The following is a 24,184-nucleotide window of genomic DNA, read 5'->3' as shown; positions in this document are numbered from 1 at the left end:
CTGACTTATGGAATAACAACAGAAAGTATGAAAATACAATCGTTGCAGTTCAATCCAGATAATTTGTTGACTGGGTTTCATATTAGATTCAGTGGAGATGGTCAAGGAGAAAGTCTAACTTTGCAGGAGTAATTTGGATGCTTTTAACTGGCAATACTTTTCATGCAAAATGCCAGCATGGTCATGTTATTGCTTGTATCGTTTTCTAGAAATGGCATCCAACAAAGAAAAACACTTTGAAAATAAATGGGACAATAAGCCTCTTAAAATGTTTAAACACTCAGCATAGGAGTATAAAAATAGAATATTAAGATTCTTGGAAACAAACACAGGAGAGGCAACATTTCATTTATTGGCCATTATGTGTTGATTTGAGCATGTCTCCTGGCAAAAGATATGACTGCCATCATCAGAAAATAAAAACCAAACACAGAAATAAAACCGGATTGCATCAAGCTGAGAGATCTGATAAGAAGCCTTTGAGCTCCGTAGGGTTTGGAACTGCAGTTTCTGAAACTGTACATATATCAAAGTAAAACCACTCATGAACACCTGTATATAAATAAAACCACTCATCAACACGTGTATCAAAGTAAAACCACTCATGAACACCTGTATATAAATAAAACCACTCATCAATACATGTATCAAAGTAAAGCCACTCATCAGTACATGTATCAGTGTAATTCCACTTGTCAAATACAAAGTAAAGCCTCTTGTCAGCACATGTATTAAAGTAAAGCCACTTATCAATACATGTATCAAAGTAAAGCCACTCATCAACACATGTATCAAAGTAAAGCAACTCATCAACACATGTATCAAAGCAAAGCCACTCATCAACACATGTATCAAAGCAAAGCCACTCATCAGCACATGCATCAAAGTAAAGCCACTCATCAACACATGTATCAGAGTAAAGCCACTCATCAACACATGTATCAGAGTAAAGCCACTCATCAACACATGTATCAAAGCAAAGCAACTCATCAACACATGTATCAAAGTAAAGCAACTCATCAACACATGTATCAAAGCAAAGCCACTCATCAACACATGTATCAAAGCAAAGCCACTCATCAACACATGTATCAAAGCAAAGCCACTCATCAACACATGTATCAAAGTAAAGCCACTCATCAGCACATGTATCAAAGTAAAGCCACTGATCAACACATGTATCAGAGTAAAGCCACTCATCAACACATGTATCAGAGTAAAGCCACTCATCAGTACATGTATCAGAGTAAAGCCACTCATCAACACATGTATCAGAGTAAAGCCACTCATCAGCACATGTATCAAAGTAAAGCCACTCATCAATACATGTATCAGAGTAAAGCCACTCATCAACACATGTATCAAAGTAAAGCCACTCATCAGCACATGTATCAAAGTAAAGCCACTCATCAACACATGTATCAAAGTAATTCCACTTGCCAATATATGTTCAAAGTAAAGCCACTTGCCAGTATATGTTCAAAGTAAAGCCATTTGTCAATACATGTATCAAAGTAAAGCCACTCATCAATACATGTATCAGAGTAAAGCCACTTGTCAAATACATGTATCAAAGTAAAGCCACTTGTCAAATACATATATCAAAGTAAAGCCACTTGTCAGCACATGTATCAAAGTAAAGCCACTTGTCAAATACATGTATCAAAGTAAAGCCACTTGTCAGCACATGTATCAAAGTAAAGCCACTCATCAATACATGTATCAAAGTAAAGCCACTTGTCAGCATATTATCAAAGTAAAGCCACTCATCAGTACATGTATCAAAGTAAAGCCACTCATTAACACATGTATCAAAGTAAAGCCACTCATCAGTACATGTATCAAAGTAAAGCCACTCATCAATACATGTATCAGAGTAAAGCCACTCATCAGTACATGTATCAAAGTAAAGCCACTCATTAACACATGTATCAAAGTAAAACCACTGACACTAAGATTAACTTTTTAGATTTTTTAACAGAAATAGGAAGTCAGACCTTTGTTAAAGATTATGTCATGTGAGAGATCACTTGCCTTAAAAGACCACAAAATTTAGTTCTATATTTGATGCTTCATAAACCTGTATCAGATAACTATCTGCCTTCATATACCACTTGTGGGGGTAACAAGTGGTCTTTCTAGACAGATTGCACTGTATATTTCTACAGTTAATGTAGACATGTATCTAACCCTACCATTTTAAGAGCTTTTGCCTTGTTGTTTGACCCTTTAACTTTTTTAAAGTATATTTTCAAAGAAGCGTACATGTGTGTAGAATTAGATGCTGTACAAGGTAAGACTAAACTGAGATTACAGATTTAAAAGCACATTAGTATTGGAGATAAACTGATTGCTCAGCAAAGCTAGATTTAAAAGCACATTAGTGTTTGAGATAAACTGATTGCTCAGCAAAGCTGTAATCAGTCTAAGCATGATGAGAACTATGAAGGGACACATATCAGTCATTCAGAGGTGTATAAAGTAATCATATAGTAATGCTAGGTTGAAAAATTATTCTTGTACTGCAATTTTTATATGCAGTTACATTTTCTGGTAAATAATATACAATCCCATCAGTGATGTGCAGTAACAAGGAGTAGCATCTTGTTCTTGCACCAAAATCCATATGTAACGTTCTTTGTCAAGTGACTTTTTCATCTTAGTTATACAAATTTATGTAAATGAGATTTTATACACTCATTCATTGGATTCCTGCTATATTTATATCAAAGGGTCCTAGGAAAATGTTTACACTTCCTGGAGTAATTCCTCTTTTCATGAAATTTCTTCGAAAATTGATTAGGTTACACAGTTGAAATCTTTCTCACATTTTTAGTTGAAATCCTTCACCCATGTTTGATTCACATTTTGCTTTTTCTAGTTGTGATGGAATTATGGCTTTTTGTGTATAAAAAGATTTGTTTTTATGTTTTTATTGTATTGGGACTTTTATTTCCCTGGACCAGATATTAAGAGAAATCAAGAGACGGGTGTTCTTTTAACATGGTAATAGTTTCTGTTTAGTTTTATGCTGCAGCAGTTCTGAAATGTAAATAAATATATGAATGTGTTTAATTTTTATACATTTCAATGTTGAAAACTTGAAATATTTAAACCTTGCATGTAACTGAAATTTTGATAAAATGTTGTCATTTACAGTGGATATTTTTGCAACACATTCCATCCTGGTCTGGCTCAATCAAGGATCTGCAAACTGATACTCAGGAATTCTTCAAGGAAAAATTGAAAGGTAGAGCACTGTATTTATATTCATTCTGGCAGGTACATACTTGAATCAAAACAATCTTGGCATTTTCAAAACCAGTGAAATTAACTGATGTACCACCAACTGTTACTGTCACTGATAAAATGCATGCCACATTATATAATTACTGGCATGCTGAAAACTTGTCAGATATTCAGGTCTTTCTGTTTATCTGTCATTAAGCTGACTCACTGTATAACAGTACATTCATCAAATGGTCAATATTTTTCATACACATTTCATGATATGGTAAGTATATATTCAAAATGAATACTATTCCTTTATGATTAATAGTCAAGCAAAAGCTTTGATATAGTTAGGATTATCTATATTAGAATAAGAATTATGTAGATGACATGTCAAAATAAGGGTTAGAGTTCTTTGTTTCTGTTTTAAAAAAATTTATTTGATAACTATAGTTCGATTTTTGTAAGAAGTCAGAACCAGAGAACAGCAAGTATAGCCTAAGAAGATGCATTTCCACTTAAAAGAGAATCATATGTGCTATAATTTGATTCTAGGGAAATTAAAAACATGGCTGCTTGGGATCTAATGCTGAATAAAAAACACTTCTGAAGCGCTATGTGTTATGTTAATAAACCTGAGTTAATTTGTTTTCTCACTACATACATATCACATCACCATATGATGTCATCAATGAAGGCTTAATGTCCAAGACATCTCAATGTACTTCAGAGTCAGTTCTCATCATCTGTGATTTTTAGGTGTCCTGGCCGAAGACAAAGTGAGCTTGTGGTATGGCCTTGCATGTTTTGTGTGTTATCCATCATCTATTGCTTATTGGCACCATAGAGTCCATATTTCTCCTTCAGATATGTTCTCGATCACATTAATGGTACGAATACAAGCCCAACTACCTACCGAATTCAGCCCTACCAAAGATGAAAATTCATCTTTCTGTCTATAAAATATAGACAAATGGGCAATAACTCTTGCATGTACATTGCAAGTTTAAAGCTTTTGCTGTGAACTGAACAGACATAATTCAACTCTCCTGACAAAAGCCAGTTAGATTTTGTGTTATATTCACCCATCCATTGAGGACTATATTTTTTTTCAGACTTGCTACATCTTATTGTAAATGTGGTTTACTCTATTTTTAAAATTTTGACCATATTTATATTCCTGGCAGACTCATTGTCTTGGCTGATTCTCTCCCAAGGAGAGGACAGATTCTCCATACAGAATTGTGACTCCATCCATTGATCTTTGATCAGATTTGCCAATTATGGGGCATCCGATGATAGATCTTTCTGCAACCCGGTGGAGTCACACGCTGCCCACCTTCATTTCACTGGTACTAGATTTGCTCTGTTGATGTTCTTTCTCTCAGATGGGAGAGTCTGTGGGCCTTTGCCTACCCCACAAACAGTCTTAGTTCCAAAGGTCATACAGAAATTGAGGGACCAGAAATACAAAATATTCTGATTGCCTCTTGTTTCTGCGATATATCCTGGATCAACAATCGGCTCAGTCTAGTGATAGATCTACCCAGGAAGATCCAGGCCATGTTGAATCTTCTCACCCAAAATGTCTTCTCCTTCACGCTTGGCTCTTGTCAATACATCCTTGCAGCAGAAACAATTCAGCCTTTCAGTGATGAAAAGAATTGCACAAGCTAGAAGGACCTTCACTATAAAAGCCTACAATGGGAACGGCTAGTTTTCAGGAGTGGTGCAAAATAAAAAACATTCTCACTTTGGGTGGTTCTGTCCCACAAGTAGCTGACTTTTTTCTTTGTTTGAAGAGAAAAAGTTGGCTCTGATTACAGTTAGGGCTGCTTTAATGCGATATCATTCCATCATCATGTAGGGAGGATCTTGGTCATAACAAAGACCTCTCTGATATGTTGTCCAACCTTGACTTACATGGGCCTAAGTCACTCATTTTCTTTCCTGAGTGGAATCTTTCATGGGTTCTGACTTGGCTGAATTCATTAAAGTTTGAGCCTTTAGCCAGGACCTTGCTGAAGCTCTTTTTTCAATAAACCTGTTTCCTGATAGCCTTAGCTTTGGTATGCAGAGTCAGAGAATTACATGCCCTCTCGGTTGACCCCGTCCTCCTTCAATTTCGATCTGATGGCTTTGCATTCCTTATAATATGACATGGTTTTGTTGCCAAGAAAAAGTTGTCCATGTGTAATCAAAAAGTCATCATACATCCTCTCCCAAGAAACTTTTGAACAGGATCCAGTACATTCGCTCATACTTTATCTGAAGTGTACAGAATCAGTTCGTGGGCCTCAAAGACACCTCTCTTGCCGAGTTAAACATGGGAAAGTGGACATAACCCTTCAAGCGCTTTCGTTGTAGCTGAAGTGGGTAATACATATGGCATACCTTAACTTATCGCCAGAACAGAGTCATCTCTACAAGCCTTGCCTTTGATTGTAATGCTTTTATCAAAGATATTGTCGAGGCAGTAGGTTGGCTTGCATGGTCAACCTTCTCGAGCTTTTATCTTTAAGACTTGGCTCCTCAACGACTCCCTGGATCTGGTAGGACCAGTTTCAGTTGCACAAGCAGCTACCGGACTCATTTGGCATTTGCGCAACCTCCAGATGAATACTGCACAGCTTTTGCTGGATTTGCCTGAAACTTTTTTATTGTAAGAGCTCATTATTTCTTATTTCCCAACATAATTCATGTTGCCTCCAGTTGTGCTGTTCACAGTACAGAGAGTAGGTTAACCTTCATTTGGGGAATCCAATTTTCTCCCCTCAGAGGTTTCCAGGGGCATGTGTTAGATGCTCAATATTCCCTCCACGTATTACCTATTTTCCTCATGTTAATATGATTGTGGATTATATTTGAAGGAAAAAGGAATTTGTTAGTAAATTGTTTCTCCAGTTATACTTACCTGATCACATTTCTTTAATACCCTCCCAGCCTCCCTGCAAAGCGAACATCCTTTTACAAGATGTGCAGCTCAGCTTTAAACTAGCACCACCTGTTGGTGGCAAAGGGGAGATAATGTGCAGGAGTTATTACCCATAATATTATATAAAAAGACACATTTTTGTCTTTGGGAAGGCGGGATTCGGAACGTTGTGGGGCTTATATTTCTGACGTTAATTTGATCAGGTAAGTATTCTGGGAGAAACATACATTTGCTTTCTCTGCCAGTTTAGATCAAACTTGGAATTTGGGCATAATGGGTGAATTTTTATGAAATCACCAAATTTGAATATTTCTTGCATATTTAATCATTTGTGCATCAACATCGCACATAAATTGCAAAATTGGCAATTCCTTGACAATATGTAAGAAATTTCCAAAACCCTTGTTAACTCATTAACCCCTGGCACCCCGTTTAAGTGTCTGGAGGTAGTACCCTACTTCCGAGCTCTTTGGAGTTCTTATTTTAGATCTAATTTAGATCAAATTTGGACTGTTTGCTCACACTTGTTACCAGTTTGGAGTCCTTATTTCTGATCTAATTTAGATCAAATTTGGACTATTTGCTCACACTTGTTACCAGTTTGGAGTCATTATTTCTGATCTAATTTAGATCAAATTTGGAACATCATTAAGATCTTGGACAGCTTTGATAATGATCTAGATTCATACCTAATAATGACGTGATCCTACATCTGATTAGTTGAGCTTGTTACCACTCTGTATGGTGTGAAATGATATATTATTGATGCATCAATAATATTATCATTTCGATATGCTTATTTATACAAAAGGTGAAGAACCAATACTAAACAATACTTACCTTTTATAGGTTACTTTAATCATCATTGGTTATGAATAGTTATGAGTTTTTTGTATTTTTATTCTTTAAATTGAGAATTCATAAGTGTGATTCAGTTGTTTGTCATCTTTTAATCTTTGCATGTGGAAATTGCATTATTTCTTGTTCTTTTAAGATAACACCATAATACCCTCCAGATTGAATCAGAGCCATCAGATTGGCAATATTTTTTGAACAAATACATTTTTGTTTAAAAATTATTACATTAAAGTAAGAGACAACTTTTCTCTGCACAAGAGGGCTCATGTAGTGGTAAGGATGTGGAACAAGTGATAGAACTGATGGTCACTGGGTAATCCAAGTCACATAGACATTTGTAATGCATTCATGCTTTGAAAAACAAACAGCTTGATGACCAGGATGAATTTTGCATTTGATCAAGTTGTATTTCCGGAAAGGTTGAATTATAATCACAGATAACTTACATGTCATCTGTTTAAACTTCTTTGGGTTATTCTTTCAATGTACAGGTCAGACAAGAGTGATTTCCCCTTTGCACAAAATCCAGTACATATGTCCGTTACTACTTCAACTCATGCTAGGAAGCATGCTTTTGTTTGAGATGTTGCAAAACCAATTTCTGCTTTTGTATTCTCCCCATTTGAATGGTTCTGGGGAGTTTAACACACAGTGATGTAAACTCTTGACTATATTTCTAGCCATTTCATTTGTCTAACTTTGTCATACAGAAAGTGGATATGTTCCATTTTAGTAGCCTGCCCTGCAGTCCATAGTACTTAAGTCAATTCAACCAGGCTGAATTCTTGGGGACAATTATTATTATTATTATTATTATTCAAACCTTTAACTCAAGAGGTCATTGGGGCACTACAGTTGACTTTACAACCAATTCTCTCCATCTTTACCTATTCTCTCCAGCCATTTGGGAATCTCCAAATCCCATGCCTATCCACTCCTTAATGTTGTCTTCCCACCTTTTTTTCTGTCTGCCTCTTCTTCTGCACCCTCACACTGTGCCTTGCAAGATTGTTTTTGCCAGTCCAGATGATCTTGAGACATGACCGTACCACTTCAATTTATGCTTTTTTACCATGGTCAAGAGGTCTTCATAGGATCCGATGGCTTGTTGGATCCTGTTGTAGACTTCTTTGTTGGTTACATGGTCAGTGTATGAGATGCCCAAGATCTTGTGGTAGCATCTCATTTCGAAGGTTTAAATCCTTCTTTGTAGATCTGATGTGAGCATCCCTGTTTCACAAGCATTCAGAAAGATGGAGATGACAATCAAGCACATCAGCCTTATTTTTGAAACCAAAAGCAATGTTGGTATCTCTCCATATTGGTCTCAACCTTGTTATTGCTGCTTTTGTCTGGCAATCCTGCAAAATAGTTCTGGTAATTCATCCCAAGTACTATACGCTTGTGACTCTTACCAGCTTCTGTCCACTCACCTTTATTTCTGCACTGATGCCATTGGTGTTGTTTGTCATTTGTTTTTGTTTTTGCACTGATCTCCATACCATATGCTGTAGAGGTTGTGTCGATGCGCTCAACCAAGTCTGCCAGTTCTTTTGCATCTCCTGCTAAACCATCAATATCATCTGCAAAGCGAAGGATGGTGATTGTTCTTTCTTCGATGCTGACAGTGCCCTTGTGGTCATGTAAGGCATTCTCCATGATCCTTTCCAGGAAAATGATGAAAAGTGTAGATGACATTATACATCCCTGTCTGACATATCTTGCTGCAGATTGTTGTCAGGACTGTAACTACTTCTCCTCCTCCTGCTTGAATTAACTCTGCTGGCATGTTGTCAGTGCCGGCCAACTTTCATTTCTTTAGTGACCTAACTGCAGTTTCTACTTCTTCATGAAGAATGGGGTTATCATCAATTTATTCTGCCTGAGGGCAGTTTAGTACTGCTGGATCTCCTTTGGGTCTTATGATTGTACAATTCTGAGCCGTGTTCTATCCATCGCTTGAAGATCTCAGTTTTCCCTTGTTTATGGGTTGTGAGATCTTTCACCAGTTGATATGCCATTTTGCTATCATTTCAACTCAGACTGTCTTGGATTTTGCAGATTCATTTGCCTTTTTCATGCTTTTCCTGATCGTGTTGTTTATTTCTCATGATTTCTTTTTATGTCCTCTTCTGTTGCATAGTTCAAGGACATCTGTTGTGATTCAAGGTTTCTTTGTTCGACGATATTTGCCAATGATCTCGCTAGCTGTGCCAGTCACAGCTGTGTTGAATATGGTTGTTAAGGACTTGAGGCTGGTATCCTGGCTGTCCTCATGTGCTTTGCCAGTTTGTTTGAATCAACTCCCACCTTTGCATTCCAATCTCCTTGTACAAACAGAATGTCCTTCTTGGGTGAGTTGTCAATGACATCTTGCAGTTGGTTGTAAAAATTCTCCAGTTCGTTGTCATCATAGTTAGATGTGGGTACATAGGCCTGTATAATTATGATGTTGAAAGGAGTTGCCCTCAGGTGGATGGTAATAGGCCTTCTTGAGACTGGGCAGCAACCCATAATACTGTTCACAGTGCCCTTGTGGAGAAGAAATCCAACACTATGACTGTGTTTGTTCCCTCTTCTGCAGAAGTAGAGCTTATGCCCTTCATCTGTTGTTATTTCACCAGTTTTTCCAGTGCACTTCACAGAGACCAATAATGTTCCATTTGTATTTCTCCAACTCATGTGTAAGTTCTTTCAGCTTTTCCACAGCCCTCAGTGTTCTAATGTTCCATGTACTGATGATGATGTTGTCTCTCCCATGGATCTTGGTAGTGGGGGCACCAGGAGCATGCTTGTCACCTCCGTCCTGGTGTGCAGTGGAAGGTTTGGTTATTGTTGACCTGGGCTGTAACCAGTCTGGTATGAGAGAATTGTTAGTTGCCTTCATATGGTGTGTCAGTGGCAAGATATAGCCTGGTGGAGTCCATCCCTCTCCACACTGGATGACCACAGCCGAAATCCACTGATATAGTGTGGCATGCCCTGGCCCTGAGCACATGGTCATTGAGCTCATATTGGAGCCATTACGCCCTGGCTGTTGACTTCATCAAGGAAGACTTCCGCCCAGTGATGCTGGGCTATCATCACACTATTTAACCCATAGAAGGGAGACTTGTGGGGGCGGGAGCGTCTCTTTTCATCCATATGGATCCAATGGACCTGTACCACTGCCCTAAATTGCCCTATATTATTATTATTATTATTATTAGATGCATTTAATTTCCATAGACATTTTTGGTTAGAATTTGTATCTTCTTCACAGTAGGTTTAACTCAGTGCATGATTGATTTCACTTGTGCATGCCAAGGTTCTGCTTTCTGTATTTAGTGGTGCCAGTACAGTGATCAGGATTTGAGATGTAGGGTGTCCATATCTCTAGCTTAAAATTATTTGTCAAGCTTTTTTACCTATATATGTATTGTATGGGATACAATTTGGGTCTGACGTGACATATATACTGACACTGACATTAGAGAGATGGGTAACTACAAGCAATAAGTGAGGAATGCAAGACCAAAGATGTGGACTTCATCAGTCTTGTCATCAATTATGCCTGTATTGAAACTTTGCATTCTGTTGCCACAGGCAGTTCAGATTTTCATGACAATACAGTTGGCCAGGACTGACATGGTAGAGTGACATATCTAGAGCAGCAGCCGATATACAATTTAGTACAGATCTACCAGCTGAATTAGCCAGTACTGGATTTTGGCACCAGATGCCATATGGACGTAGATGACACCAGTGCTGGCTCAGTTTCAATCTATACCTTCTGCCGTTGGTACTATGTACTGTGATTGATTTTAACAGTATACCCAATTCTGTCATCAAGACACATATAGTACCAGGCAACCAATCAAGACAATTTCAGTATTGGCTCCAACACAGATGCCAAGCATGTCAGGCACTGTCTCACACTACCCAGTACCAGGTCCATGAAAGTATTGCAGACCAGCACTTTACAGCTCCATTAGCAGTCTCAGCTCCATCTTGACCTAGTGCCAGCTATGTCACCACCCTGTTCCTGGACACCCGGTACCAGTCCCAGATGGTCAGGGATACATATAGTTAATTCCTTGAGATAAATCCAACATGTTGTCAAAGTCCAAGCATTGTACTACACAGCCAGTTTTGATATGTCAGTCATTGCGCCTTCCACAGGAGACTTTCCATAAAGATTCATGCTCACAAGTGCCATGTTCTTAATAGATTCGACAGTGTTCAATAGAGATCATTCCTTCAGTGCATCAGTTGATGATATTTTCCAGCTTCTGTCCACAGAGCTTTATCCACCTTAATCTTATAAGACGCCAATGGTCTCTTACCAATCCATGCATCAGTTGATCTTTTGTCAAGAAAAACCATCCATTAGTCGAGCAACTACCAGGGTCTGGGGGGCCCTGAGTGGCCGAGTGGTCTAAAGCACTCTCCGTTACGGATCACTGCCATCTTACCTCTGTCTGTATGGGTTCGAGTCTCAGATTTGGCCATTGTGAGTATGTGAGAAAGCCTGCCAGTAGCTTCTCGTGGGTCAGTGGTTCTTTCTGGGGGCTTTCCCGGGTTCTTCCTCCACCATTAATACTGGCCGCCATGTATAGCCTATTGTGTGCTGAAAAATGGTGTTAAACCCTACAACAACCAACCAGTCAACCAACCAGAGTCTGGTCACATTTATTGTTGTTTTGAGAGACCACTTCAAGACCCAAGCGTCAACAGTAATTTTGTTTTGCATTGGTAATTGCCAGCAATTTGAACCTGTCATGCTTGAATGTACAGTCACTGACCTTTCACCCAGTAAGATCCACCTGTTGAAAGAGACATTGTAGAAATGATGCCAATCCACCATAAAATATAACCACCATTGCTATAAAAAGAAACCAAAGCATTTACACGATTTTATTTATTAAATGCAAAACAAAATACCACCATTGAAACAGAATGATACATGATGAGGGAATGCTGTTTTTAGAACTTTTGATTTTTTACAGAATCTGACAACTGTTACCTAGAGCTGGAGGAAGGCAAACCTTTCATTCCAGTGTTTGAGTGTATTAGATGGCAGAGTGTCATCAACTGTGCTGCTTCCATCAGAATGCTGGAGAGTGATAGAATTTTGCCTATTGGTGAGTATAAACACTTATCCTTACCCAGAGCAAAGCGTTCCCTCAAGCTACTACCTAAAATAGCCTAAGATAAAAAAAATATCAGTTTAAAGTTTCAGTGTCTGCAGAAATTATTGGTGTAGATTGCAGATTAGCATTCATAATAATGAGAAGTTTTATTTGATTATCAAAATGAACTTGCTAAGAAATCAGGAAAGCATTCATACTTGTACCTCCTTTTTTCTCCTCTATTGATTGATCTAAACTGTTTTTTCTTACATATTCACCTTAGTTAAATTGAAAGAAATGTTGTATAAATCTGAAAGATGTTCAGAAACATGTAATTCTTTAACTGAAAGAAAACTTGTATAAATCTGAAAGATGTTCAGAAACATGTAATTCTTTAACTGAAAGAAAACTTGTATAAATCTGAAAAATGTTCACAAACATGTGTGATATTACAGATAATCAGATGAAGAGAATTCCATTGTTATCATGTTATTACATCCTTTGTGACTATTTATAACTTAACCTTGGTGAAATGGAGAAGAAAAAATCCTTTTTTAACATTTGGAACATTAAGAATGTCAACAGTATATTTTTGAAATTCAAGGAAATTTAAAAGAGTAGAAATTTTCTTATTTTCCTAATTTTAAAAGTTTGTATCTTTAGCTCATTTGTCAGTATTACCAAATGATCTTTTGTCGATGGTGCATCATCTGTCATGCTTCATTCATTCACAGTTGTTGTTTACAGAGTTTTGACAAAATTGTATGACCAATCTGCACATCATTTTACAGGAAGTATTATGCCATCAATGCCTTTTAAACATTTGTCCAGTTGATGCTTATCAGACATCTATTATGAATATTGTTACAAAAAATAGAAAACCTTGAAATAGCTATTTGTCAAAACCTGCTTCACAGAATTTGACCAAATTTTGTAGAAAGCATACTGACATAAAGGTCATTCATGTTACTAAGAATAGAAAAACCTTTAAATAGCCTCACGAAAAACCACTGAACAAATATTTACCAAGTTTGACAAAGCATTTTAGAATAAAGGCCTTTCAGTTTTATAGATATGATGCTGATTTGCTGTCCAATAGAAAACCTCTAAATGACTTCACAAATACAGCTTAACTGAGTTGACCAGATATTAAGGGAAAGGAACCTGGCATAAAGAGCTTTCAGTTTGGCACCAATGAGGCAATTACACTATCAAATATGAAGCCAAACAGAATTGGACCAAATTTGACAACAGACTTCCTGAAATTAAGAGCTTTCAGTTTAATACAAATGACGCCTGTCCACCACTATGACCACATACTAAAAAAATATTAAAACCTTGAAATGACCCTTTTCTAAAAAAACAAATTTGACAAAGCATTCAGGCATAAAGGGTTTTCAAAGCTGTACAAATGATGCAGATCCACAATCAAGAATGGCTGTCATTACAAAAAGTAAAAACAATACATTTAAATGACTTGTCCAAAATTGTTGAACAGAGTTTGACACATTTACAAGAAAGCATTCTTGCATCATTGACTTTTTAATTTATAGAGATAGTGCCATTTAGTCATCAGATATGGTCATGATTAATAATCATCAAAAAAAAGTCATTAACCATTATTGTCAGTAGTAACTTTAGCAACCAAACTCATCATTGAATTCAATTTTACTATCAGAACTTGCCAAATACATAGAAATCTGCCAACTGTCTGGTTAATTTTCAATGCAGAATCCCATGTCCTGGATGTCCTTGACAATGACTACATTAAATATAGAATCCATAGTTGGATTACATTGAAAATAGATGTGAGCAGGGCTCAGGAAAATCACACATATTTCTGTCCACACAAACATTGGCTTTGCCAAGGAAAACTTTACTAGTTACTCATACATAGGAAAAATAGATGCAGATTCACACCTTGAGAATATCAGTGTACAATTACTACCCCTAATGAGCTCAGCATTGCTTAACATCTAGTGTACATCAATTACTGATTACTTTTGCCTATTTTGCTTACTTGTAAGTCTGAAATTTGTCATAAACGAAGGTGACTTTCATTTTTACAGGGGTACCTGGTGCAAACTTGACACTAGAATGGATTCAGATCATGAAAATATTATGTGTAGAGTGAAGACAGCAGGTTAAAAACACTTCTGGTTTCAAGCTTGCACTGGGTGCCAGTGGTTTTTAGAGCAAGAACTTAAGAAGTGATAAGTAGACTATGTTGAGTAAAGTGATAGCACAGATTATTATCTGTTGCAACGCACTCATCCAGGCATGGAAACAATTTATCTTTGAAACCAGCATTAGTGCTTTGTTTTTAAAAAGATCGGGCTTTTTTTAAACAATGTTTTAAAACAACCTTTTTCAAAAGTCTTTTCTGACATGAACACATGAACTTCAGTGGAGTAAAGTTAGTATGTTATAATTGAATTGGTTAGATGTAGTTTAAGTAATACACAGTGTATCCTTCTCTGGCCCGTTTTTGTCTACTATGGTTCTCTGCCCAGACATGATGTCACTGCAACCAATACAGTGTGACCCCGCTATAACACGGTAGTTGGGAGCTATAAAACCTGACTGTGTTATATACCGAACTGTGTTATATGCAACCAAGTCAGTTAGCTGAAGAAAATGCCCCCCCCCCCCCCCCCGACAAAAATTGTGGGGGAGGGGGGTAATAAATGCGGGCGGTAAATTACGTGCTTCGTCAGTACAGTTACCATCTTGAATTGATATATATTAAATGAGAAATACACCAGTAGTGAAAACAGAGAAGACATAATATAATAGTTTACTTTATTTAGAGAACCATGAATTGATACATATATGTGAATCATATACATTGAATCCACAATACAAGTGATTCCATCGAAAATATGCACACACACAGCTTTAAAATATTCATTAATTTTGTAACAGGTCATATTTGTCTGAATTCAGTAGAAAAACATAGCACAATCATGTAACGAACGATGAAGCACATTTACTTTAAAGTACGTTCCAAGTCGGTAAAAGTTAGTTTGCATTTTAAGCCGCCGTTGGCATAAACTTTTTCCCTACAAAAAGTAAACTTTCACAGCACAGTTAACGTGTTATAGTCATGTTGGAAAATGAAAAAATCTATCAGATTCCATCACTTTTATTTAAGTTTGGTACTGACTTCCTTTGAAGAAAAGTTCTTTGCTGTTATTGAAAGATTGTAGTCGGCTTTCTTTGATGAAGGGTGCATGCGCTATTGAAGTCGCTGCTAAAGGACAGCTTTGGAGAACCAAACGAATGCCCATTTCTTATTGTGGCGGCAACATCAAATAATTGTATTGCATGATTGAGACTGGTATTTTTTCCATTGCTGAGTATGTTTTCATAACAGTTGGTGCTTCAAAAGTAATCTGTTTCCTTTGTAATTTCAGCAAACTATTTTATCTGGGTACATTTTTAAAAAAGAATTCGCCATCATTTAGACTATTCTAGTTACTGTCCCTCCATGCCTACTGAATAAACCAATAAGTAAGATGTATATTTTTTTAATTTTTTTTTTTACATTTGTGGTAGCAGCGTCATGCTGCCTTCCATGCTTGCGTCTGAAAATTAACAAAGGGTCAACGGACAGGGTGTTCTGATGGCAGGGATTATTACAGAAAACGTTTGCGTTCTGAAGGATTTAATTCTTTGTGAAACAAAGAGGAATTTTACTTACCATCCACATACAAATGCCAGTCTTTGTAAATATATTAATTACTAGCGAGCGGCCAAAAATCCGATGAAAGATAGATTATGAGACAATGCCTCGTCCGGTTGATCTCATTTAGAAATGTCAACAACAAAAAAGTGGATATTTCACAACATGCAGAACTCATGCTAGATGTTAGGATAAGCGGATTATGATATAACAATGCACTGGTTTGTCGGTATGGACAAAGAATTTGTTTATGTAACAATAGATAAATTTAGTGCATTTTATATCCAGTTTGCGGCTTCCTTTCATGGGGCCTCTAAATTTCTGCACTCCAAACCAATGGTTGTATATAAAAATTTTAAACAGCCAACAATGTCGCCAATAAATAAAAAGCCACATGGTATGTTTTGCAGCCAATAAGGAAAAACGGTCCAAGTTTGCGACATTGGCGAAGACCTACGCGATCCCAGAATAAACTTTTTATGCATTTTTTCTTCTTCTTACCTTTAAGAAGAAAGAAAAAATACTTTTTCGTGTACGAGAAAAATACTTTTTCGTGTACGAGAAAAATACATATAAAATTTCAGGAGCCAAGCCATGATCGTCTTGCATTATTCATACGCGATCTCTTCCCCAAAATGATAATCAACTTTTTACGTTTTTTCGTACTATTAAAGAATTTTTTTGTGCACAAGAAAAATACATGTATATGAAATTTCGGGAGCCACGCCACAACCGCATTATATCCGAATTCGCGTTATAACAGAGCACGCTGTAGCGGGGTCACACTGTATATGTTAATAAGCCAGTAACTAAATTTAGATATGTTGTCAAGTTGAACCAATCAGACGACTGAGTTGAAGCATGTGCGCAAACATTGTGTCAGTTAGGCATCATTCATATAACTGATACACTTGTAGAGATGCATTCCTTTCAGTGCAGATGCTGCACTTAATTTTTAACATTATTTGTGGAAAAAGCCACCCACCTCCACTCCTTCCAGCATGTTGTTTATTTGTGACATTTCTTGCATAGCGTACCGTTCAAGCTCTGTTCTAAGGGCCCTTTGTCAAATCGGCTAATGTTATTATCATGGCAATCCTCAGGTCAGACTCACTGAGTTTCGGTTATCAGTGTCCCTATATACCTCATATCAGCCCCTTGCGGCTCCACATACAGATATTGCCATTGCCAAATTTCATGCATTCACAACTTCGCTTTTGACCCCCAATTTGTGTCAGTACTTAAATGTACTCAACTATTATGCCCATATGCTTCATACCCGTTTCCTACAGTGCATGTATGGAGTATTGGCTGATGTTTGTTATCATAGCAATACTCAGGATCAGACTTATCGAGTTTCGGTTATCAGTGTCCCTATATACCTTGTATCAGCCCCTTGTGGCTCCACATACAGGTGTTGGACACTATGTACAACCCTACAAACTCCCCCAAGTCTCTCTTCCTGAGGTATTCCTATAGAAACAATTCAGAGCTTGGCTGGTGCAGTGTGCTGTGACAGGATTTGCCCCCATTATGCCAAAGATTATTTATATTTACAATAAAGTTTATTTTGAACTTGTGTATTGTGTGTTATTTCAATTATCATGTAAATTAAAATGAGTTTCTTGCAAATTTAAATGAATTTCAATAGTTATACTTAGGACCGCTCCAGTGGACTAGTGGTTTGAACACCATCTGCCTTGGATGCGGGAGGTCGTGGGTTCAATCCCTGGCCAAGTGATACCAAAGACTTAGAAAAATGGCACTAACAGCTGCCTCACTTGGTGCTCAGCATTAAGTGGTTAGTGTTAGGACTGATTGGCCTGGTGTCAGGATAATTTGACTGGGTGGGACATCATGCTGCATGTCTGCCGTACGATGCCCCAGTGCTAGGCATCACTATAAACTGTCACACTGCAGACATCGTAGTGATATGACTGAAACATTGTTAAAGCTGCATTAAAAATCCAAATCACACACACACACACAGAGTTATACTTAGTGATACATCCTATTGTTTAGTATATGGTCATATGTCTAATTTAGATGTTACTGGAAGAGTCTCAAAATAGAAACGTTTTATTTTGAAATGCATGTTTTCGAAGACAAAATGTTTTTTAAGAAGTGAACCATAATTGAACCTTGGGAAAATGAATTTCATCCAGAAAAATACATGGAAAAGACCCCCAAAATACTTGGAAGTTTTTGTTTCAAAAAGTTTGTATAACTGATACTTATCCACTATCAAATATGCCAGCCATTACTAAAAAGAATGATAAACCATTTGATGTTTTCTTTATGAGAAAAGCACTGAACAGAATTGTACAAAATTTGAGAAAAAACATCCTGGTATTAATAGTTTTCAGTTATTTACAAACTATGCCAATCCATCGTTAAATATGACAAATATTTCAAAAAATAGCAAAACATTGAAAACAATCCTTTTTCAGAAATCAAATAACAGAATTGACAGAAAGAATCCAGGCATAAAGGGCATTGTGAACTGTACAAATGATGTTTATCCACCACCACTTATGGCTGCCCTTACTGAAAAGGAAAAAAATACTTGAAATGACTTCTTTTTTAAAATTTGTTGAATGGAATTTGACTGAATTTGTCAGAATTTAGCTAATGTTTTCAGAAGCATCCTGACCCAATGGCATTACAATTTATACAGATGATGTCAGTCAGTCATGAAATAAATGCAACCATTACTTAAAGAGAAAAATCTTTACCTTTTTTCTTCTTAAAGACCAACAAGAGATCTTTCAGTTTAGTAGAAATTATGCCAGTCCACAATTAAGTATTACTATTGTTGATGAAAACAGAGAAGCCTTGAAATGCCTCCTTTTGAAAAACCTGTGCACAGAATTTGACCAAATTGACAAAAGACATCTATTTCAGTTTGTACAGGTACTGCCAATCCACCTTCAGTGTGATTGCTATTACTAAAAATTGAAACAATTTTTTAAAAGAACTGATAAAGATGATCAACAAATTCTGACAAACATTTGACAGAAAGCATCTGGCATACTAAGCTGTTTCATTGTGAGACAGATAATGCTGATGTACCATTAAATATTAATGAAGATACAAAAGATATAGAAACCTTGAAACATTTGTTTTCTTAAAATATTCAACTAACATTGGAATAAATGTTTATAGGAAGCATCCTATTATGATTTTTTTGGCCAACATCTTGTGGATTTGGCTATTAGGCACCTGGAGCCAGGTGAGCAATCTTGTACCCATTTTGGCCTCTTGTTATCCAGGTTGGCTGCAGGGGATGTATGAATACAGTTGGAAGCGACTTCTTCAGGTGGAACAGGGCTTGGATAAGGGGTGAGAGAAATACAGCTGAACAGTAATCATCATATTATCTGTGTTTAATATTGTGAAGTCCACCCAACTCAACATTATGAATAGTTGGGTTATTTTTGTTTTAAACGTACATGAAAAATGTAAATTAAATATTCTCCTGTGCATCCAGGTGTTTTACAGACCTTCATAGAAATCTTTCATGTTATGTAATCTTACAATACAAACGATGTTTTACAGGATATTTTCAAACTTTAGGTTGTCAATAGAATGTACAATGTCCAACCCTAATGGCAATACCACTTTTCAAAAGAAGTCTAATAATAACTGATTTTATCAGTGATGTATTATGGTAATATTTTGATTCTATTGGCTATAGTACTAAAGAACCTTATGTACACATTATGCTTTATCCATAAACTCCATGTGTTTTTCACTTTCCTTCCTCATATATATTATCGCTGAAAGGGTGACGTAAATACTGATGATGGTGATTCAGATGATTTCTGTGGAATAATTTGTACCATATATGCTCACTTATAAGTTGATTTAAACTCCTAGCAAAACAGGATAGACCATGATCTGGTGCATTATGTGATGCATATCTGGGTCTTTGCAATTTGCAGTTTGACTCACCTTATAAGCAAGTATAAATGGTAATTATCAAATGATAGTGTGAAAAAAATGATTTCCTAATGAAAATATTTTCTCATATCTCTGATATGTAACAGTTAAGTTTGATGTTCATGACATTTTAAGTTAGTGTTGGCATGAATGAAAGTGTGCAGTTTTAACAAAAGTGTTCTTTCAGTGACAATCAGAATAACAAAATGTTGGAAATTTCGTGCTATAAACATTAATAAATTATTGATAGTAAAATGCCACCACAAATACCAGAAAATTGATGTCTATGACAAGTGCTGAAATTGATTACTGTAATTTAACAAGCACTTTGCCTGAATTAATGATCACATGACTGTTACTTGTTGTGCCAGTTCAGCATATGGCATTTGCCACAAGGATAATTATATCTTTAAATTCAGTATTTCCTGTTCGTACATTTATGCATATTTCAGTGGGAAAGCTGCTCTTAAGATGCTTTGGCATTGAGAACATAGTAACTTAAAGGCAAATTTTGCAAATAGTTGATGGAGTTAATATTTTTCTATCCAGACCCCAAGAACTAGAAGAACGAGTATTTGAGGAGCAGTGTACCAGGTGTGGTAGAGTGTTACAGAAAGAAGGGGAGGTAAATCTGTAAACAGATCTCTTGATTGAAATACAAGCATGGGGAATATCAAATTAACATGTAGAAAGATATTGTAAAGATGAGTTTCTTTTGTTCAAATTCTGTGTATCTGATCACTCCTCTCAGTCATTCAATCTCATCAAAATGTAATATCAGATTCTGATTATGTACTGTCAGTAATTTCACTGCAAAACTGGTGTATAGCTTTCATCAAGTTGCTAGTTTTCCTTACCAGTACTGTGGTGAACATCCTTGCCAGTACTGTAGTGGACATCCTTGCCAGTACTGTAATGGACATATTTGCCAGTACTGTAGTGGACATATTTGCCAGTACTGTAGTGGACATCCTTGCCAGTACTGTAATGGACATATTTGCCAGTACTGTATTGGACATATTTGCCAGTACTGTCGTGGACATCCTGCCAGTACTGTGGTGGACATTCTTGCCAGTATTGTAATAGACATCCTTACTAGTACTGTAGTAGACATCCTTACTAGTACTGTAGTGGACATTCTTGCCAGTACTGTAGTGGACATACTTTTCACTACTAAAGTAGACATCCTTTCCAGTACTATAGTGGACGTCCTTTTCAGTACTTTAATGGACATCTTTGCCAGTACTGTAGTGGACATCCTTACTAGTACTGTAATGGACATCTTTGCCAGTACTGTAGTGGACTTCCTTGCCAGTACTGAAGTGGACATCCTTGCCAGTACTTTAGTGGACATCCTTGCCAGTACTTTAGTGGACATCCTTTCCAGTACTTTAATGGACATCTTTGCCATTACTATAGTGGACATCCTTTCCAGTACTGTAATGGTCATCCTTACCAGTATTGTAATGGACATCCTTACTATTACTGAAGTGAACATCCTTTCCAGTACCGTAGTGGACATCCTTTCCAGTACTGTAGTGGACATCCTTGCCAGTACTGAAGTGGACAACCTTGCCAGTACTGAAGTGGACATCCTTTCCAGTATTGAAGTGGACATCCTTTCCAGTACTGTAGTGGACATCCTTGCCAGTACTGTAGTTGACATCCTTGCCAGTATTGAAGTGGACATCCTTTCCAGTACTGTAGTGGACATCCTTGCCAGTACTGAAGTGGACATCCGTACCAGTACTGTAACAGACACCCTGACAAGTCCTGTAGTGGACATCCTTGTTAATACAGTAGTAGACATCCTTACCAATATTGTAGTAAACATTATTTTTCTCTTCAGTATGTTATAGAAGCATGTTTAATAAGTATTATCATGTGATGTTCAGATAGGATATAGAAAGACTTTCCTTCTATTCCAGTACTGCTGGAGATGGGTTGGTTACAGCTATGGCATTGATCTTCTGCTGTCACTGAACAACAGGTTGTTATTGATTTTACTTAAGACAGAAGTACATTTATAAATATATCACAAGTTTACAGCATTTTCTATGAAGTCATCTCTAGTTTACAGCAATTTCTATTGCATCAGTCACACTAATTTACAGCATTTTCTATTGCATCAATCATCAACTAGTTTACAGCATTTTATATTGCATTGATCACACTAGTTTACTGCATTTTCTATTGCATCAATCATCAACTAGTTTACAGCATTTTCTATTGCATGTCATCAGTAGTTTACAGCAATTTCTGTTGCATCAATCATCACTAGTTTACAGAATTTTCTATTGCATCAATCATCACTAGTTTACAGCATTTTCTGTTGCATCAATCATCACTAGTTTACAGCAGTTTATGTTGCATCAATCAGCTGAACATAAGAACAGATTTTTTTTAACCTTACATTGTTATTGAATGAAATTATAGCATAATGAATAACAAATTTAAAACTAATATTTGTATCTGTGAAACATAATTTTAATTAAATCATTTTACACCTTCCTTAAAAATGATTTAAAGTGAGTGTGATATTCTTAATATTTGTTTTGACAGTAAAATTTGTTACCATGCAATCAGATTACTGCAGTTTGTACATTTCTATATGAAATTGATTAATTTTCATAAGTAAAATGACTTGTCAGCTCACCTGGCTCTGGAGAAAAAAGAAAATGGATCAAGCTGCATCTTGTAAAATTCCATATACTTATAATAAAGTTATTCTCATACGTCATAAAAAAATGGTGATTTAATTTAATTGTAATCATTGTGGCTTATTTATTTTCTTTTGTATTTAAAAAAAATATTTCAGTCTGGATGTAGTAAACAAATAAAGAAAATGTCCTGTCCAGGGAAAATTCCCATCGAATCATATGTAAAACCAAGTTGAGAGGGTTTGTAAAACCAGTTAGAGAGGATATGTAAAATCTGTCAGAGAGGGTCATATTACATTGATACTCATAATGGCATACCTTGATTAGTTTACCTCACAAATTTTCTACTTTGACCCATATTTACTGTGATCCAATCCTTGGTTCCTCTCAATATGAACAGTTTCTGGAGGTAAACAGTTGAAATCTTCCATGTTAAACAAAGACAATTGTTCTCAATGCACACTGTCTTCAAAAGTAGGTTTTAGGTATCAATGATAATAACAATCTCATTCAAACTGATATCATCACAAATTTAATTGATTTAGCCGATCCATATTGTAATCAAGTTGTCGGTCTTTCCAACTATCCATGAAGAAATAATTTGGTTGCTGCAAAACTACTTCGAACTATTGGTATGTAGTTTTGTTATTGATGAGACCTTTGTAGAGTTTGATTTTAAGCCTTGTTTGTCATCATTTAGAGTAGCCCCTGATTTTAAGCCTTGTTTGTCATCATTTAGAGTAGCCCCTGATTTTAAGCCTTGTTTGTCATCATTTAGAGTAGCCATTGATTGCCTGATCACTTAAGTTTAATGTCTGCATTTAAGTTGTGTCAAGGACTGTTGGATTTCAGTGACATTTCAGATGCAACTTTATAGTCATAATACCTTACAGTCATTAGGCTTTGAATGACAGCATGCCACAACATCATTTATGAATGTTGTTCCCTCTGATTGTGTGTTCTCCTGTCTTTTGTTTCAGTAACATTAATATACTAAGTGCTGTTGGATTTCTAACAGTGTACAGCTATGTATTGATGAGACCTTGAATTAGTTTGATTGCCAACATTCCACATCATTTACAATAGTTATGGCCCTTTTTTCCCTATCATCCCATACTTTAGTTTCTTCAGCGTTACTTTACTTTCATCAAAATTTGGCATGTGACTTTACACTGATGAGACCATGAACTATTTTGATTTTAAGTGTTCCACAGTATCAGCTTGAAGAATTACAGCCCCAGATTGCCTGTCTGCCAAAATTGGGTTTGCACAGGATAACTTTAGTAAAGAGTGGATTTAAACCAAACTTATAATGAATATTTAAATTGACGAGACCGTAGATTTATATTTCCTGCATTCCATCCCATCATTTATAGAGAGTTATTGCCCTGAGTGTGTATTACCCTAACTTTGGTTTCCCAACACTTTCCTGCTTAAAGTTCCTGCTCTGGTGACCAAAGTAGTTAGAGTGTCTGCATTGGATGCAGGAGGTCATAGGTCTGAACCCCAGCTGAGTCATACCAAAGACTTATAAAAATGGTACTAACAACTGCCTCATTTGGTGCTTGGCATTAAGAGATTAGTGTTAGGACTGGTTGGTTAGGTGTCAGGATAATGTGACTTGGTGGGACATGTCTATGGCATGATGCCCCAGTGCTAAACATCACTATAAACCTCCACACTGCAGAAATCATAGCGACAAGACTGGAAAGTTTTTAAAGCTACGTTAAAAGTCCAAATCACACCCCACCCCCTCAATTTT

At 36.6% G+C, this 24,184-nt stretch overlaps 1 protein-coding gene across 5 annotated transcripts in view; it reads left to right on the top strand.

Annotated features, from left to right (window-relative positions):
• The window catches only part of LOC149806052 (germ cell-less protein-like 1), a 60,773-nt gene that overhangs the window by 21,478 nt on the left and 15,111 nt on the right, over positions 1-24,184 (top strand). For all 5 annotated transcript variants that reach the window (XM_089950918.1, XM_089950922.1, XM_089950919.1 and 2 more), the window contains exons 8-12: positions 3,160-3,250; positions 12,013-12,147; positions 19,093-19,162; positions 20,312-20,387; positions 21,691-21,752. In XM_089950918.1, the coding sequence (XP_089807044.1) occupies positions 3,160-3,250; positions 12,013-12,147; positions 19,093-19,162; positions 20,312-20,387; positions 21,691-21,752 (434 nt within the window). The remainder of the gene's footprint in view (positions 1-3,159; positions 3,251-12,012; positions 12,148-19,092; positions 19,163-20,311; positions 20,388-21,690; positions 21,753-24,184) is intronic.

The sequence above is a fragment of the Sinohyriopsis cumingii genome, chromosome 2 (genome assembly GCF_028554795.1).
Source record: "Sinohyriopsis cumingii isolate HCF-2022 chromosome 2, ASM2855479v2, whole genome shotgun sequence".
NCBI classification, from domain to species: Eukaryota; Metazoa; Mollusca; class Bivalvia; order Unionida; family Unionidae; genus Sinohyriopsis; species Sinohyriopsis cumingii.
This window is presented reverse-complemented; position numbering and strand designations above follow the sequence as displayed.